Source organism: Ornithorhynchus anatinus, chromosome 1 (assembly GCF_004115215.2).
Source record: "Ornithorhynchus anatinus isolate Pmale09 chromosome 1, mOrnAna1.pri.v4, whole genome shotgun sequence".
Classification (NCBI taxonomy): Eukaryota; Metazoa; Chordata; class Mammalia; order Monotremata; family Ornithorhynchidae; genus Ornithorhynchus; species Ornithorhynchus anatinus.
This window is the reverse complement of record NC_041728.1, coordinates 161,664,309-161,680,957: the sequence shown is the minus strand read 5'-3', so window position 1 is coordinate 161,680,957 and position 16,649 is coordinate 161,664,309. Positions and strand designations below refer to the sequence as shown.

The window sequence follows — 16,649 nt, the reverse complement described above, 5'->3', positions numbered from 1 at the left end:
CTGTTTATCTTTCACTTTCTATTTATTTTCTAGGAAAGTTGGCAAAATTTTCCCAACCGACTTAATCAGTTATCTATTCCAGGGAATTATCTGTAGCCTCACTGAAGGCCATATCTCAGAACCAGGGTTAAAGGAACATCCATTACACTGTGCTTCTTTATTTGCAGAAAGGAGCAGTCCTCGGATATTCGTATTTTTCCAATAGCTTCGAGTATTGATACTTTGAAGGTGATCGTAGGCACATAACGTTGGGACAAAACATCTTTTTTCTGGGAGGGAACGTTCATTTTCTTGTTTCCAAGGTTCAGGAATGAAAATTAAACTTCGTATTGCTCCTAAAGCTCTCTCAAGAATTTTTAAAACATTCTTCTCGACCTAGAGTGTTCTTCACTTATGACTTTGTAACTTAAAGGTTTTGACTCAAAGATTTTTGAAAAGGAGCTTCAGCTTGAAGGCCTGATGATCCTTCTGGAAGATTTGATATCGTGCAAACAGCCCAGTGGTATGACTCAAGCCACATGCACCCTCCCTTTGAGCTGTTTCCGTGAGCAGATAGGTGTTTGGGTGTCCTCGTGTAGCCCTAACATTTATTATGCACTTAATGTGTGCAGAGCACTGTACTAAGCACTGGGATAGATGTACTAAATGCCTACTGTGTGCAGAGCACTGTACTAAGCCTTGGGATAGAATGCGCAAGTGGAAATTAAGCACAATCTCTGTCTCCTGAGGGGCTCACGATCTTCACTGAGACTCGAGCCGGAAGGAGCCGGTCCCCCCGATCCAAGAGAGAATTTCTTTGGAATGTAAAGCTGAACTTGTAAAATTCTTTTTCACATAGCAACAGCATAAGAATTTACTCTCCGAGCATGACCAACTTGTAGTGACTTTGGAAGACCACAAGAGTGCCCTAGCCGCTGCACAGGTTAGAAGAGCGGCAGCTTAAATCCGTTCTGTTTAATCCTCTGAATTGCTTCGTGCATGCGACTCTTTGCAAGTGAATCTCTTGCCAGTATGTTTCTTGGCCTAAGATGATGTCCTCCTCACGAAACATGCATGCTTGAAGGGCTGGGGCTACTGGAATGGAAAGGGAAGAGAGCTAACCATTTCTCCTGACTTTCTTAAAGGTTTTCGCGCTAAGATGAACAATTCTAAGTAATGGTGGGAAGCACTGTGTTCTTGCTGGGAGGAAATGGAATCCCTCTTCTGTTAATGCCGTAGACCTTTCAATAACTCAGGGGTAAAGTTAGGGGGATTTTGCGTATCCGTGAGGTGTTAGAAATGTGATGGGCATTCTGCATTTTTTTTTTTTTTTTGCCCGCATTGGGGTCCATGTTTGCCCTCTGAGATGGATGGCAAACTTGAAACCACAGAAACGGCAGCTCATTTTTCTTCGGACCAGTCTCAGTGGCCAGAAGTACTACACTGGGACTTATGATAGTAGTAGATGGCAGGGCATACTTATAATAATTGTAGCATTTTTGAAGTGCTTGCCTTGTGCCAAGCATGATGATCATGAGATTTATAATATAAGGGAGAAGGAAAAAAGGTGTTTAATCCCCATTTTACAGAAACTGAAACCCAGGTAAGATAACCCACAAACCCTGGCCTAGTCGAAAGAACATGAGCCTGAGAGTCAGAGGACCCGGTTTCTAATGCCACCTCTATCGCTTACCTGCCGTGTGATCTTGGGCAAGTTACTTCATTGCTCTGTGCCTCAGTTCTCCCATCCGCAGAATGGGGATTTAGTACCTGTAATTCCTCGTCCTTACAATGTGAGCCCTGTGTGGGTCCCAATGATCTTGTATCTACTCCAACATTCAGGACAATGCTTGACACATAGTAAGCGCTTAACAAGTACCACAATTATTGTTTTTATTATTATTATTGGCAATAATAATAAATAACTTGCCCTCGTTTACACAGCCAGTTAAACGGACTATAACTCATGTCTCCTGACTTTGTCCTGTGACCTTTCCACCAGGTCACACTGTGTCTGCTTTCTCCAACAACAAACTTGACCTATCGCAGTGGCATCAGATGAATAAAATATGAAGGAAAAAGAAAACAGATCAGCTAAATTTGTCATAGCTGGAGAAAGGAAAAGGAAAGGAAAAGATTTCTTAACTAAGCAGATAAAAATAAGTTTTCTATCTTCGACTGTGTTTTATTAAACCAAAGAATAGAAACATATTAGTTGAAAGAGAAAAAAGGCTTATTTAAATACTTCTTGAAATATTTTCTTATTTTCATATTTTCAGTATTAATTAAAATAATACTGGCTCATCTCATAATCCCAAAACTCCTCCCGGTCTTGCTCATATTGGAACTTTCATTGTGAAATTAGTCCCCCATAGTTAGAACTCTCAAAATCACAAATGGAGCAAGCAGGATTTTAAAATAGCATCTGGCGTGTCTCAAAAGAAGGTGATTTCAAATTAATTATGGTGCCAGGTTTGCCTGATTTTCAACAATCTAGGTCTCTCTCTCTTCCTCTCTCTCCCCCCCACCACCCCTCCTCCAGTTGTAATGTAGAGATGAGAGGATGTATTCCAAGGTTTGCAAAATATGTATTCCAATTTAGTGGTTGGGAGGCACTGTACTAGAGTAAGGGCAGGAAATCGTGTCTGTCAACTCTGTTGTACTCTCCCAACTGCTTAGTACACTGCTCAGCACCCAGTAAGTGTCCAGTAAGTACCCTTGATTGATTATGCGTTGGCCCCAGAAAGCTTGGCTTATATCTGTTGTCACCACTTTCCCCTAATCCTAATAATAATAATATTAACTGAAGTATTTATTAAGCACTTACCACGTGCCAAGCACTGTATTAAGTGCTGGGTCAAGTTTAAGAAAATCAAGTCAATCACCACCTGTTGAACATGGGGCATAGGATAATAATAATTGTGGTATTTGTTTAAGTGCTTACTACGTGCCAGGCACTCTACTAAGCACTCAAGTGGTTAAAAGCATATCAGGTTGAACACAGTCCTTGTCTCATGTGGGGCTCACAGTCTCATTCCCTGTTTTACTGGTGAGGTAACTGAGGCACAGAGGAGTGAAGTGATTTGCCCAAGGTCAATACAGCAGACAAGTAATGAAGCCAGAAGTAGAACCCATGACCTTCTGACTCACGCACCCATGCTCTATCCCACTACACCAAAATCCAAATCTCCATTTTATAGAAGAGAAAACTGAAATACAGAGAGTTAAATGACGTGCCCAAGTTTGTGGAGCAGCCAAATGGTGAAGGTGGAATTAGGACCCAGGTTCTCTGACTCCCAGCCCATGCTTCACTAGAGCATGCTGCCTCCCTCTTTACCCCTAAGTCCTAAGTGTGACTACAGAATGCTTCCATTTCCATTGAAAGAGCAATTGTGCTTTTGCCTGGTTGGGATTTTGCCTAAAAATTTCAGACTCCTCAGTCTGCCACTTCCTTCTCTTCCCACCTCCTGCTCAGCTGCCAAAGAGACTTCAAATGCCACAGAGGCAGGGTCTATCCAGTCCATCTCATCCCTTGTCAGGAATGGGAAATTTCAAGATATGGCATACAAAAACTTGTTCAGGCCAGATGGCTTTATGGAAACTAGAAATATCCTCTAGAGTTAGTGTAGGTTTTGCCAGAGGACCTCACGCAAAAGACAGGATTTTTTTTGTCATGTGCCCAAAGAATTAGATCCTCTTGCCACCATTTTTTTTAATGGTATTTGCTAAGTGCTTATTATGTACCAAGCACTGGGGTATATACAGACTAATCAGGTTGAACACAATGACTTACACAAGGGGCTCACAATTTTAATCACCATTTTACAGGTGAGTTAACTGAGGCCCAGTGAAGTGACTTGCCCAAGTCACACAAACTTGTTAGATGGACTAGCCCTAGTTTTGAGACATCAAGACTGGGAACAATCTCGAAGGAACCAATTTTTGTGACGGGAGTTTGTACAGTGCCGTTCACGCTCTTGTTCCTGCCGACAGGATTCCCTCTCTGCAGCCTGGAGTGTGGTGAGCAAATAGATGGGCGGAGGTGCAGCTTATTTCAAAGTATGGCAAAAGCTGATGATGAACGGAGTCTTCTAGAATGTAAGCTCATCGTGGGCAGGGAATACGTCTACCCACTCCGTTGGATCGTACTCTCCCAAACAGTGTTCTGCAAACAGTAAGCTCTCAATAAATACCACCGACCGATGGACCCATTTATACCTGAAGTGACCCAGTATAGTGGCGGATCTGTTATATCATCATAACCCAGTAGCCGTTTCAACTTTTCCTGGCCACATTAGCCAGATGTTTTTCAGGATTCCTCCTGGGCCTTTCACCTCACAAAATGCCCTGGCTGATTCTTCGGTCGGGAACCATAACCGCTGATATAGTACCGGGACTAGAACTCAGGGTGCCTGATTTTCCACCGCCTCACCCTTTCTACTGGACCAACAGCCTCGAAACAATGAACTCCTTAGTGCATACCCACGTAAACATAATAAAAGCGGTGTCATCTGGCATTTTGCCAGTTTTATTTCTGGAAGCCAGTATCCTCAGTGCAAGAGAATTGTTGCCTTTTGAATTATCTGAGGGGAAACCTCCACCCAGCAGGAGGAGTTCATTGAATTAGAACATATTTGTGTTCTCCCTGGTGACATAGAAAGTATAATGATGATAATAATAATGATGATATTGATGCTTACTGTGTACCAAGCACTGTGCTAAACCCTGGGATAGCTTTAGGATAGATTGAACCCAGGTGTCAAGTAGTAACTGCAACCCTGATCCACTTGGTTGATTGAAGAGACTCTTAAGGATCAGGAGAAGAAATGTGGTACTCAAAAATTGTTACTTAGAATCTGCCTTTCATAGTCTTAGACTAAGGGAGGGACCTAAGGCGGTTAGACCTCAGGCACCACCACACTTAAACGATTTTCCTGCTTGATGACAATCTCTCATCTTATCCTCCACTAGATTGGTTACCCCTTTGTGGGCAGGGATCATATATAGTTAGTACAGTGCTATGCAGTCAGTCAATGAGTCAGTGGTATTTATTGAGCACTTAGTAAGTGCAGAACATTGTACTAAGCATTTGGGAAAGTATAGCACTGTAGAGTCGGTAGGCGAGATCCCGACCAACAAGGAGCTTACAGTCTATGCACATTAGGTTTTCAGGAAATACTAATGCTGGTTGGATTTATTACTTTTCAAGGCCTCTCTGGGAAAACTCATTTTAAGATTTGAGTAGCTTCCCCCTCAGGCTGTTTTTTTATTGGTGTGCCTTTGCGGCACTTCTTAAACTCAGTTTTCCTTCTTGGAAGGAAATGGAGAACAGCTGGGACGCAGGGGTTGAACAGCAAGCCTGCTACTCACAGGCTTTGAACAGTGCCTGGGACAGTGGGCGGAGGTGAACAGTCAAGGAAATTGTTTTCTACCCAGGGAGTGGTCTTTTCACTCAAGCACTCTATAAATACCATAATTAAGCACTCAGTAAATACCATTGATTTATCGATGGATTGATTTCAACATCTTAAGTGTGGAGAACACTAGATGCTAAACTCCTTGTGGACAGGTATCAATCAGTCAGATTTATTGAGCATTTACTGTGTGCAAGATCACTGCACTAAATATTTAGGAGAGTACAATATAAGAATTAGTGGACACGTTCTTATCTACCAACTTCCAAGTGCTCGGTACAATGCTCTGCACACGATAAGTGCTCAGTAAATACCACTGATTGATTGTTAAAACAGAGCTCAGGATGTATATTGTATGAACAGTGATTCTATAATTTTCGAGCTGTAAATCTAAAATATTTAAAGCCAGCGTCTCTACCTGGCTAAGCAGAACTTCTGTCATCCCTAAGCTCCCTTGCCATCAGCTCTCTGCCCACGCCCCGCTCTGGCATCCCACTTATCCCTGTTCACCCAAGATCGGGTAGGGTAGGGTAGTGCCCTGCGGCCTGGTCTCTTTGATTTTCTATAAATTCCAAATCGTGCAAACTCCATATCGACCAGGATCCTGTCCTTGCTCCCTGACTGAAAGAAAGGTTACTGATTCACCAGTAAGTGGGGGAAAGGTAGACGTTTTCTGTCGAATTTTAAAATATGTATGGGGAAAGTGCAAAATCATCATTATCTTTGCTTTATCAATCAGTCAGTAGTATTTATTAAGGGCTCCGCACGTAGTAATTGCTCAGTAAGTACCATCGATTGATTCCTGAAACAGATAGTTATAATTTTGTACTTCCCCATAGATATTTTAAAATTAGGGAGAACACATTGCCGAGCTTTCTCACACTTACTGGTGCAATTTGTGTGACTTTAAATTGTCAACTTTACAGCAGCTTCTTTGAATGCAGCATGGAAAACTAACATCTGTCTTTGAACTTTTTTCTGAGTTTCCTTTCTAGCTATTTGATTAATTTGCATGCGCTTTGAACTGGTCGAGCATGTTCCCGAGTAGGAACATACTTCAGATTGATGGGTTCACTGAAATGCAGCATGGGACAATCTGCATATTTTACAAACTGATCGGTAGCCGTATTGGATGAAATCCGTGACTGTCGCTCCTGTGATCGCCAGCTTCCTGGGAGCTTATATGAATAACCGTTCTCTCCCCTCTTCCCCCCACTCACTTTGTGTAATTTACAATCAGACCCAAGTCGCAGAATATAAACAACTGAAGGACACACTGAATATGATTCCGAGCTTCCGAAAACCTGAAAGGACAGACCCACAAAACGTCCCACAGGTAGCTCCTTCTCCACGAGGTGCCGTCACAGCACGTGAGAAAGAGATAGCAGAAGATCAAAGAGAGGTATTAAAAGTGTACTGTTTATTCGTGGATTTATCATCTTCACCAGTAGTTTCCTTTTCTAAGATATTTGTGAAGCTCTTACTCTATGCCAAGCATTGTTTTAAGGGCTGAGGTAAATGTGAGTTAATCAGGTCAGATGGTCTCTGTCCCGTATGGAGCCCTCAGTCTACGTAGGAAGGAGAACAGGTTTTGGAATCTATTTTTAGTTGAAGAAACTGAGGCACAGAGAAGTTATGTGGCTTGCCCAAGGTCATCCATTCATTGTCGTATATATTGAGCACATACTGTGTGCAGAGCACTGTACTAAGCACTTGGAAAGTACAGTTCAGCAACAGAGACAGACAGTCTCTGCCCACACTGGGCTCACAGTCCAGAAGACAGGCTCACAGGTCACACCGTAGGCAAATGGATAGTGGATAGAGCACTGGTCTGGGAATCAAAAGAACCTGGTTTCTAATCCCGGCTCCACTACTGGTCAGCTGGGTGACCTAGGGCAAGTTATTTCACGTCTCTGGGCCTCAGTTACCTCATCTGTAAAATGGGGATTGCGACTATGAGCCCCACATGGGATAAGGACTGTGTCCTACCCTGTATCTACCTCAGCGCTTACAGTGCCTGACACAAAGTAAGCACTTAACTAATGCCATTTCAAAAAAACCAAAAAAACAGTGGTGGTGTTGGGATTAGAATCCATCTGCGTGGACTCCCAGGCTCATCCTGCTTCCTGTGCTGCTTAATTCTTTATTAAATGAAAGGTTTCTGTGGTCTTGGAAATTATTTGTTCCAGCTATGTTGTCATTCAGGAAGATTCATTTTGACTAAAATGTTCAAGCAGATTCACTCTAGATTTGGGGGGATAAACCCAATGTAGTCATTGCGAGTAGCTGGGCAACTTTTGATGCTATTCTAGGGGCACAGGTAATTTGTGCTTTTGGTTTGCACAAATTAAACTTTAGTCCTGACTTCACTGGAGATCATTTATTGGAAAGGACGTCTACAACTGTATGTGGCATAAGCATGAATAATATTGCCTAATATTACGGCCTTGTGTTGAAGAAACTCACAAGTCCCATGTCTTCTTATTTGGGAATTATAATGAGTGCAAATGAAGTTAGGAGCGCATTGTTCTGGTAATGTGGTTCAATTTGGGTTGCTTTGAGTAGTTATAATAATAGTAGCAATAGTAATCATAATTATAGTAATAGTAATAACTATGATAGTAGTAATAGTAATCAAAATTATGATATTTGTTAAGTGTTTACTGTGTGCCAGGTGCTTTACTAGGCGGTGGGTTGGATACAAGTAAATTGGGTTGGACACAGTCCCTGTCCCACACTCCCTGTCTCACAGTCTCGATCCCCATTTTACAGATGAAGTAACTGAGGCACAGAGAAGTGAAATGACTTGCCCAGGGTCACACAGACAAGTGGTGGAGTCAGGATTAGAACCCATGACCTTCTGACTCCCAGGCCCGTGCTCTATTCACTACGCCATACTGCTTCAAGGCATAGTTGTAGCATAAGTTGAGTAAGCACTGTACTAGGTGTTCGGGAAGCCTAGAATAAAGTGACACATTCTTGACCCACAAGGAGGTTTCACTTTAAAGAAGAAAACAAACATAAAAATATATACAACTAGAGTGGTCAGATTAAATAATTGCACATACGATATGCACATGGTGTGCATATTTAAGAGAATAATGAAGTCTAATGATTAGGGCACTGGAGTGGTTAATGGAATTAGGCTGTTCTTTAAACCACTCCTTTAATCCATAATGAAACTGGAGAAAAATTGTTCCTGTATATGTGTCAGAATAGGGTTAGAATAAATGGGATATACTAGAGTACTTTGAGCACATGCTGAGTGGGTGAACTCTCAATAGGTATATATGCAAATGCAGTTTATTTGGAGGTTAGCTTAGGCATTATTTTAGTGCTAAATGAATTTATTAACCCTTAATTTAGCAAATTACAGTAAAATACCCCATTGGTTAAATTCAGGAAACCCAGTAAAAAGTACTTTGAGCACATGCTGAGTGGGTGAACTCTCAATAGGTATATATGCAAATGCAGTTTATTTGGAGGTTAGCTTAGGCATTATTTTAGTGCTAAATGAATTTATTAACCCTTAATTTAGCAAATTACAGTAAAATACCCCATTGGTTAAATTCAGGAAACCCAGTAAAACTTGAAGGGTTTATTTTGCCTGCAGAAGAGCAGGATTTAAAATTAGAGAGCTGATCAGTCAGAGAGTGATTGATGAAGATATTTAAGTAGATTCCTGAGTATTTTTGACCTGGGCACTTAATAATAATGATGGTAATTATGGTGCTTGTTAAATGCTTAATATGTGCCAAGCACTGTTCTAAGTGCTGGGGTAGATAGAAGTTAATCAGGATGGACATAATCCCTGTCCCACATTTATTCATTGTCGTATTTCTTGAGTGCTTACTGTGTGCAGAGCACTGTACTAAGCGCTTGGAATGTACAGTTCGGCGACAGATAGAGACCACCCCTGCCCAACGACGGGCTCACAGTCTAAAAGGGGGAGACAGACAGCAAAATAAAATAGTCTTCATCCCCTTTTTACAGTTGGGATAACCGAATCCCAGACAAATGAAGTGATTTGCCCAAGGTCAGACAGCAGACATACGGCAGAGCTGAGATGAGAACCAGCTCCACCACTTCTTCAAATAAGCCAGTCAGTTAATTGTATTTATTAAGCACTTACTGTGTGCAGAGCGATGTACTAAGCCCTTGGAGAGAATACAGTATAACAATATAACACACATTGCCCGCCTACAGTGAGCTTACATTCTAGAAGGGAGACAGACATTAATATATATAAATAAATTACAGATATGTATATAAGTGCTTTGGGGCTTTGAGGGGGAATGAATAAAGGGAGCAAGTCAGGGTGAAGCAGAAAAGGAATGGAAGAGAAGGAAAAGGAGGCATAGTTTGGGAAGGGCTCTTGGAGGAGATGTGCCTTCAATAAGACCTTGAATGCAGGGAGAGTAATTGTCATATATGAAGAGCAAAGGCATTCCAAGGCCAGAGGCAGAATGTGGGCAAGAGGTCGGTGGCGAGATCGATGAGATCGAGCTACAGTGAGAAGGCCATCATTAGAGGAGTGAAGTGTGTGGGCTGGGTTGTAGTAGGAGAGTAGCGAGGTGAGGAAGGAGAGGGCAAGGTGATTGAGTGCTTTAAAGTTGATGGCAAGGAGTTTCTGTTTGATAGAGATGTGGATGGGCAACCACTGGAGGTTAAGAAATGGGTAAATGTTAAATGCTAAATGTTTTTGAGAAAAATGATCCAGGTCGCAGAGTGAAGTATGTGGGTTGGAGTGGAAAGAGACAGGAGGCTAAGAGGTCAGCAAGGAGGCTAATACGGTAATCAGGGCAGGATTAATGTGGTAGTAGGTTGGATGGAGAGGAAAGGCAGAATTTAGCCATGTTGCAAAGGTGGAACCGACAGGATTAACTGATGGGTTGAATGAATGAGAGAGAGGAGTTAAGGGTGCGGTCTACAATGATGGGAAAGTCAGGGGTAGGACAGGGTTTGGGTAGGAAGATAAGGAGTTAAACTTTAGACAGTCAAGTTTGAGGTGATGGTGGGACATCCAGTTAGAGATGTCTTAAAGGCGGGAGGAAATGTGTGATTGCAGAGAGGGAGAGACATCAGGGCTGTAGATATAGATTTGGGAATAGTCTGAGTAGAGGTGGTGGTTCATTCATTCATTCAATAGTATTTATTGAGCGCTTACTATGTGCAGAGCACTGTACTAAGCGCTTGGGATGAACAAGTCGGCAACAGATTTGAAGCCATGTGAGTGAATGAGTTCTCCAAGGAGTGAATGAGAAAAGGGACCCAGACTGAGAATCAGCGGCCAGAGAGAGAGGAGAACTAGAAGACGTGGTCAGTAAAGCCGAGGCTGGATAACGTTTCCACGAGAAGGGGATGGTCGGCAGTGTCCAAGGCAGACGAGAGGTAGAGGATGATTAGGATGGAGTAGAGGCTGTGGGATTTAGCAAGAAGGAGATCATTTGTGATCTTGCAAGAGTGGTTTCTATGGAGTGAAGGAGAAGGAATCCAGATTGATGAAGATCACGGAGAGAATTGGAAGAGAGGAACTTGAAACGGCAGTTGCAGACAACTCGCTCAAGGAGTTTGGAGAGGAATGGTAGGAGGGAGATGGGGCGATAACTGGGGGGGAGTCGTGGAGTGGAGGGAGAGGTTTTTTTTTTTTTAAAGGATGGAAAAACATGGGCATCTTTGAAAGCAGTGGGGAAGCCATTCCTTGAATTAACGCTCTCCCTCCTCAAATCCGCCAATCACTCTTCCCCCACTTCAGAGTCTTACTGAAGGCTCACCTCCTCCAAGAGGCCTTCCCACACTAAGCCCCCTTTTCCTTAATTCTCCCTCCCTTCCGCATAGCCTCGCTCCCTTTGCTCTACCCCCCCCCCCCCCCGCCCCACAACACTTGTGTATATATGTAAATATCTGTAATTCTATTTATTTATATCGATGCCTATTTACTTGTTTTGATGTCTGTCTCTCTCCCCCCTTCTAGACTGTAAGCCCGATGTGGGCTGAGATTGTCTCTCTTTGTTGCTGAATTGTACTTTCCAAGCGCTTAGTACAGAGCTCTTCACACAGTAAGCTCTCAATAAGTACAATTGAATGAATGAATACAGATTGTTCAGTGAAACTTTCTAACTAGAGAAAAGTTGCACATGTTGCAAATTGGGCACCAATTTTGTAGCCTGAATTAATTAGGGTTTCCTAATTTAAATTCTTAAAAAATGACTAATACCGTGAAAATAAAAGCAGAAAAGAGGATTTGGGAGTAGAGAGACTGGGATCTCAGTTATCTCCATGGCTAACACTGTAAATGTGCTATAATTTCTGGGTCTATATTCCCACCACCGACCCTTTGCCCATGTCCTCAGGTCTGGGAGCACCTCCCTCTCCATATTTGAGAGACCCCTCCCCCTCCGTATATGCCACTCTCTCCGAAGCCTAAATTCAATCACATCTCCTAAGAGGCCTTCCCCAACTAAGCCCTCATTTCCCTTACTCCCTCTCCCTTCTGTGCCATCCAGGCACTTGGATTGGTACCCTTTAAACACTTGACGTACACCCCACCCTCAGCCTCCCAGCCCTCATGTACCTATCCATAATTTAATTGATTGTCTTTCTCTGCCCCTTAGACTGTGAGATCCTCCTTATGGGCAGGGAATACGTCTTCCAACTCTGTACGGTCCCAAGCGCTTAATACAGTGCTCTGCACACAGTGAGCACTCGATAACTTCAATTGATTGATTTCCCACCTCCGCCCCATCTGTAAAATGGAGAAAATTATACTCGTTCCTGCCTACTCACAGAGCTGGCATGAGGGATTAAGTGCAATTATATTTTTCCAGTATTTGAGTAGTATATATTGAGGTTTGATTATGAGGGGGCGGTCCAATAACTCCAGAATAATGATCGTCTTCAATAAATCAGTTAAGAATTCTGGACTTTAATCTTTTAGAGAAGGAATATAGTACAGAAGTGAGTTACTCGTTGCCAGACAAAAGTATCTGACATTTGTGGCAGTACGGGACGAACTTTGGTAAATGGAGCTTTCCCCTCGAGCTTTTCCTGGCTTTATCTTTGAAATGCAGGTGAAGCCTTAGAAATGCAGCGCGTAGTTCCTTTGCTTCTTCGAGATGATTATAATGACAGAGAGAGAGCTCACAAAGCCCAAAGCGTAGATCTAGACTCTAGGCTTATTCTTAAATGGTATCAGATCGTTAGGTTGTGTGACGTGAGCATCCCAGTCTTGAACGGTGTTTTCCAATGTTGTGGTGGGTGTAGATTTTCCGAAACAGCGCCAAACGGCAAGAGCACGAGCAGGGAGATGGCGCGAGGAGAATGGAGGAAGCTCAGCCCTTTCGCCCAGCCTCAAAGGAGAAGCAGCAGTTGGACCCTCCGGTGGAGCGAAGTCACCACGGAGAGGCTGCGGAGCCGCCCGCGCAGGAGGAGCGGCACGTTGAAGAGGAGCGGCAGGTGGAAGAAGAGCGCAAAAAGGAGCTCGAGGAAGAGGAAATGGAGCAAGTTGGACAAGCCGAGCACTTGGAGGAGGAACAGGACCGGGCTCCAGAAGAGCAGGATCGACATTGGAAGGAGCAGCGGGAGCAGAAGGAGGAAGAAACCAACCTCCTTGGAGAACACGCTCATTCAGAGGTTCAGGCCCCTCCATTTTACTCTGGTTGAAAAAGTCTCCTTATAAAGCAACACCCACCCGCACGCTCCTGCCCAGTTAGGGTGGGACGCCTGGCTTTCGTTTTTAAATCTGCATGTTCCATCTTCCCTCTTGACAGACTTAATACGCAAATCGTCTCCTCTCATCAGTCGGTCTAAATATCGTCCCCAGCTGTCAGTACAGGAGAGCTACAGCCGTGCGAGGCTTGGGTTGTACGACCGTGTATGTGTTGTATCTCCTTGTCTAGCTTTCTTCTTTTCATCGTGTTTGGAAGTTCTTTAGCGGTGTTAATCTATCTTTACATTTCCTTGGGAGCATAAGGTAGTCGATGTTTTCATTTTTTAAAACGAAAACCATGTGATGCAAGTAGCCTTAATTGACTAACCTCTCATTTTCCCTCCCTATCTACCCTCTCCTCTGTGTCGCCTTCGTACTTGGGTCTGGACCCCTAGAAAACTGAAACACTCCAGTACCGGCCTACAGCACTTATGGACATTTCCTCATACTCTGCCATTTCCCCTCTCTATAATTTATTTTAATGCCTTTCTCCCCAACGAGACTGTAATTTCCTTGAGGGCAGGGATGTGTCTCCCATCTGTCGTATTACGTTCTTACAAGTACATAGTAATAATAACAATAATAATGATGACATTTGTCAAGCACTTACTCTGTGCACGGCACTGTTCTGCATGCTGGGGTAGATACAAGGTAATCAGGGTGTCCCAAGTAGGGCTCACAGACTTCATCCCCATTTTACAGGTGAGGAAACTGAGACCCAGAGAATAATAATAATAATGATGGTATTTGTTAAGCGCTTACTATGTGCTGAGCACTGTTTTAAGCTCTGGGGGGATACAAGGTAATCAGGTTGTCCCACGTGGGGCTCACAATCTTCATCCCCATTTTACAGATGAGGGAACGGAGGCACAGAGATGTGAAGTGACTTGCTCAAAGCCACACGGCTGTTAAGTGAGGGAGCTGGGATTAGAACCCTTGACCTCTGACTCCCAAGCCCGGGCTCTTTCCACTGAGCCACGCTGCTTCTCTAAGTTAAGTGACTTGCCCCGAGTCACACGGCCGACAAGTGGCAGAAGCGGAATTAGAACCCACGCCCTCGGACTCCCAACCCCAGGCTCTTAGTACAGTGCCCTACACAGAGCGAGCGCTCCGTAAATACCATTGGACTGATTTCAAAATTCTCTCCGAACAAATTGCTCATTTTACAGGAACGTCCTTCAGCGAAGCCCGGGGCAAGGGTGAAGACGGCCTACGAAGAACAGCGGGAGCAACAGCGCCTGGCAGCCCAGAGGGCTGAGGAAGCCCGCCAACTGCGGGAACGCCAGGAATCTTTGCATCAACAGAGGCTCCAAGGACACGTGTTGCGACAGCAGCAACAACTCCAGGAGAGAGAGCGGGCCCGGCGGAGGCAGGCGGAACTGGAAGAAGAGCGGCGTCACCAGAACCTGCTGAGGTGCGTTTATTTTGTGTGCGTGAAGATGCGGCCCCCGATTCCGAAGAAAAAAAGGATGTGGAATGCTCTTTGCCGAAGAGAGCAACAGCATCAGACTTAGAGAGTGCAGGCTGGTCGAAAGGATGAGTTAAAAATGAAATGTCCCGATTTGGTCAAATTTCTTCCCAGCCTGAATATTTCATCTCTTTTTATGTTTAAATTCTGTATTTTCCAAGAGGCATTTGCAACCGGATGATGGTGTCCTTTAAGAAGGATGTGAAAAGCCGGTTTTCTCAGAATTTGAAACAATTTAATGGACGTTACTTGCTCACTACTTGAGTAGCCCGGCAATTCGAAAAGATTAAACTGAACACTTGAATAAAAAATATTAGAGGGTTGTGGGAGCCAGAAGACGGTAAAGCAGTGCAGAGGAAATCTAGAACTTTTTTCTCATTTGACCGCTTTACTATTGGGTGACCTGAAGCATATTTTGGAGGTATATGTTAGATGCTGTAATTATTATTTTCGTCATTTTTTTATCATTTTAAAATTTGGGTTTCCTTTCCGATATGATTAAATTCTTACCGTGTACTTCTTCAAGTGGCTAAGTCTATGCAAATCGGGTTGCACCAAATGGGATGGTTACCTAACTGAGTTACTTGTGTTACGTATTGATTGTAGGCAGAGAGCCCATTATGATGCCATGGATCATGATATTGTTCAAGGAGCAGAGGAGCAGGGGATCCAGGAAGAGGATGGAGGTGGTGAGAGCGTTAAATCCGGGAGGAATTAATTGGTTTTCAGAACAATATTAAAAAATGTCGTGTCATGCCGTATGAGGAAAATGAGATTTGTGGGGCCTGTGCGTTTCATTCTGGATTCTAGAGGATATCCTCGCGGTGGATTTAACCGGGCAAAATCTACCCAAGAAGATATATTTCTTTTCCTCCTGCCAGCTAGCTTCCTCCATTTGATCCTGTTTTGGGCAGGAGACCTAAAGGGGAGGGAGATGCTTATCAGTTATCCTGCCGTGAATTTTCTGCCAAATCATCGGGTCCAAGGTTTGGGGGATGTCAAATGTGATATTCTCTGAGTTGGACTCTTTGACTTAACATGGTAAATTGTTATAACTAGAGGTAAAGCAAGATGCAGACCTCTAGAGTGCCTTCTCAAATGTATTTTTAAAAATTTTCAATCTGTTAATGCTTAGAGCTAGAAGTATCCTCGAGACCATAGACGGAGAATTTGACGGATCTTGCGATTGAGGAAGCATCTGAGGTGGGGAGGGGCACCGGGAAAATAACCCAAGAAATGGCATCTGTTTTACCATAGAGTCCTCCTCTAATCCCATGCTTCTAGTCCTTTTTTGAATCTTGGGAATCTCTCTCCTGCTGCTGCCTTGTTAAGAGAGCACCAGCCCTGTCAAAATATGGGAGAAGAGTAGGCAGCAGGAACTACTCAAGGCAAAACCCAGTTATTTCCCCGCCCTGTTTTGCTTCTCCATTTAAGCGTAAGAATGTCTAGAAAGGAAGTGGGAGGATGACTCTAGGATGATCACCTAGGCTTTAAAAATTGGCTTTATCGAACAGTCAATCAGTGGTCTTTACTTAGCACTTGTTTGCAGAGCACTGTTCTAAGTGCTTGAGAAAGTACAGTAGTAATTAATAATAATTGTGGTATTTGGTAGACATGATCCCCGCCCTCAAGGAGCCTACAGTCTAGGGGAGGAGAGGGACATTAGATTGCAGGAAGGGGAAACAACAAAGTATAAATACAGCACAGAGATTTTAATATGTTTATGCTTTGCAGCCTATGAAAGGGACACCCATCACCAAGATGAGGCTGAAGAAGATCCTCATAATGGAAATGAGTCTCCAGAACAAGAGCACCAAGGAGATAACCCAGAGGCTGATGTAAGTACTAAGGGAATTCCAGTTCTAAGAGCAAATCCCTCTGTGGGTGGGATTTGGTGAGGATTGACTATATCTCACACTCCCAGTCTTCAAACAGATTGGTATCATCACAGAGAGTTTCTTGCCACCCTTGACATCACCAGCGGAAAAGTCTTTGGCGTCTTTTGGTTCCTAGGCCAACAGTTCTTCCAGTGGGAAAGTTCTTGCTGGTTCCCAAATCTCTCCTGCTACAATTTATATCC

General features: G+C 43.5%; 1 protein-coding gene across 6 annotated transcripts in view; it reads left to right on the top strand.

The window, feature by feature from the left end:
* The window catches only part of GOLIM4 (golgi integral membrane protein 4), a 102,565-nt gene that overhangs the window by 68,914 nt on the left and 17,002 nt on the right, over nt 1-16,649 (top strand). Inside the window, exons 7-12 of one of the 6 annotated variants that reach the window (XM_029075876.2) lie at nt 839-922; nt 6,634-6,795; nt 12,657-13,025; nt 14,271-14,515; nt 15,176-15,255; nt 16,304-16,407. In XM_029075876.2, coding sequence (XP_028931709.1) covers nt 839-922; nt 6,634-6,795; nt 12,657-13,025; nt 14,271-14,515; nt 15,176-15,255; nt 16,304-16,407 — 1,044 coding nt within the window. Of the gene's footprint in view, nt 1-838; nt 923-6,633; nt 6,796-12,656; nt 13,026-14,270; nt 14,516-15,175; nt 15,259-16,303; nt 16,408-16,649 lie in introns of all 6 variants that reach the window. The other 5 variants (XM_029075867.2, XM_029075893.2, XM_029075886.2 and 2 more) reach the window with 5 other exon arrangements.